Source organism: Tachysurus fulvidraco, chromosome 12 (assembly GCF_022655615.1).
Source record: "Tachysurus fulvidraco isolate hzauxx_2018 chromosome 12, HZAU_PFXX_2.0, whole genome shotgun sequence".
Classification (NCBI taxonomy): Eukaryota; Metazoa; Chordata; class Actinopteri; order Siluriformes; family Bagridae; genus Tachysurus; species Tachysurus fulvidraco.
Window position 1 is genome coordinate 23,600,753 of NC_062529.1, and position 2,500 is coordinate 23,603,252.

Sequence of the window (2,500 nt, forward strand, 5' to 3'; positions counted from 1 at the left end):
TCAGACGTGATATTGACACGGGAACATATTTAATCTACAGAAGCACAAATTCCCCTCAGCACTCCACTGCCTCATCACTTATTTTCCTATAACAGCGCGTCCTGATGTCTTTTATTTCCCTTTCCGATGATTATTTTTGATCATTTATTAAAGACTGACACGTCGTATGTTTTATCAGTTTATAGTTCCATTTAATGTCGTGGAACGTTTGCAAAACAATTTAGTTAACACTTACAAAGCGCTGACGCTGGAGACTCCTTCCAAAAATGATAAATAAAGATCCTTATAGAATGTTTCACCGATAATACCAGACCTTCCTGTTACTATAGAAACGATAACGTGTTAGAACGTGTGTGAGATTAATATAAACCTGTGATTAATGAGCTGCTGTAATGATCTATCACCTTCTGACCAATCGGAATTGAGAACCCAACAGCACTGGTGTGTAACGTGGATGATGTCATAGGGATGTGGTAGCCTAGTGGGTTTGATTAAAAATCGGAAGGTCATGAGTTCGGAAGCCGAGTCCACCATTGCTGGGCCCCTGACCAAGGCCCTAAACCCTTAATTAACCCTTTAGTTGTATAAATACTTAAGTCGCTGTAGATAAAATGCAGTAAATGTTGAATATATAACGAATACAAGGGGAAAATGAGAGGTGGAGTGTGTGTGTGTGAGAGTAAACCTGATAGTGACCTGTTGTAACTGAACATTCCGGAGTATTTGGTCCCATCAGGAAAGTAGTATGTTCCTCTACCGTGGTACATGTTGTCTCTGAACTGGCCTTTGTACACGCCTCCCGAGGGGTGTGAGAGCGTCCCGCTGCCGGTCATCTGCGACACAGACATGAGCGTAATGAGCCTCCGTTATCCACATCACCTCTGTACACACTCGAACATAACGACCTTATTGTTTAAAAAAAACTTCACATTGTGAATAAAAACCTTCTCATCGTTCCACTCTCCGGTGTACGTCGTCCCAGAGGATGAGGTCTGGGTGCCGAACCCTGACCTCATCATCACGCCGTCTGAGGTCTGATAGCACTCACCCTCTGCCACACACACACACACACACACACAATTAATGATACACCATCTGCACCGTCTGAGGTCTGATAGCACTCACCCTCTGCCACACACACACACACACACACACACACACACACACACACACACACACACACACACACACACAATTAATGATACACCATATGCACCGTTTGAGGTCTGATAGCACTCACCCTGTGCCACACACACACACACACACACACACACACAATTAATGATACACCATATGCACCATACAGAAACTACTAATAGAACTAGTCCTGAATTTCTCTCTTGTAGACTGAATATTTGTGTCAGTGATCATTCCTTGATGATCGACATCTTTGAGAAAGTAGAATGGGGAAATTTAGACAAAAGAACAGCCATCTGGGCCTGAGATAAAATAAATAAATACAATCAGAACATTTTATCACACTCTAAGACGTCCAGAGAACAATACACACTTGTTATACTGGTGAAAATCACAATACACTATTTTTAATTGTAAGAGTTAATACATTTTTATGACGTTTTGTATCTGTTGAATTCTTAATTCTGACTGATTCAGTGTCTGGAACAGCAGCTCTGACTGTAGCTCCGGCTACAAGGCAAACTACAGGTTTACGTTACACGGTATCGGTGCTCTCACGATTACGCCTTCTCGTTTCTATAGCAACACGGACTTGTTCGGAGGACGCCGCGAGAACAACGTTATACGTTCGCTGACATTTAAAAAGAAAAGATGTTTCTGCTACATTTAAGGAAGGAGTCTCCAGTGTCAGTGCTTTGTAGCAGCAGTAAAACATTCTCTACCACGAGAAAGTCTTACATGACAAATAAAAATAAGTGCTATAAAAAAAAGTAATAACAAAAACTTATTTCTCAAATAAAAAAATAAGATTTAAAAAAACACATGATGTGACTGTGCTGTTATAAGTAAATAATACGTTTTGGACTGGCAAAATGTTTCTGTTTCATTATGTAAGATTTATAGAGTTATCTCTCTCTCTCTGTGTATCTCTCTGTCTCTCTCTCTCTCTGTGTATCTCTCTGTCTCTCTCTCTCTCTGTGTATCTCTCTCTCCCTCTCATACCCTCTCTCTCTCTCTGTGTATATCTCTCTCTCTCTCTCTCTGTGTATCTCTCTCTCCCTCTCATACCCTCTCTCTCTCTGTCATCTCTCGTCGTCTATCTCCTCTCCTCTCTCTCTCTGTGGTATCGCTCTCATCCCTCTCAATACCCTCTATCCTCTCTCTCTCTCTGTGTATATCTCTCTCTCTCTCTCTCTGTGTATCTCTCTCTCCCTCTCATACCCTCTCTCTCTCTCTCTCTCTCTGTGTATCTCTCTGTCTCTCTCTCTCTCTGTGTATCTCTCTCTCCCTCTCATACCCTCTCTCTCTCTCTCTCTCTCTCTGTGTATCTCTCTCTCTCTCTCTCTCTCTCTCATACTCTCTC

The 2,500-nt window shown here is 41.9% G+C and overlaps 1 protein-coding gene across 3 annotated transcripts in view; it reads right to left on the reverse strand.

Annotated features, from left to right (window-relative positions):
• Positions 1-2,500, reverse strand: part of morn2 (MORN repeat containing 2) — a 6,062-nt gene that overhangs the window by 2,357 nt on the left and 1,205 nt on the right. For all 3 annotated transcript variants that reach the window (XM_047821977.1, XM_027143675.2, XM_027143676.2), the window contains exons 3-4: positions 945-1,051; positions 697-833 (exon numbers count right to left, since the gene is read on the reverse strand). In XM_047821977.1, coding sequence (XP_047677933.1) covers positions 697-833; positions 945-1,051 — 244 coding nt within the window. The remainder of the gene's footprint in view (positions 1-696; positions 834-944; positions 1,052-2,500) is intronic.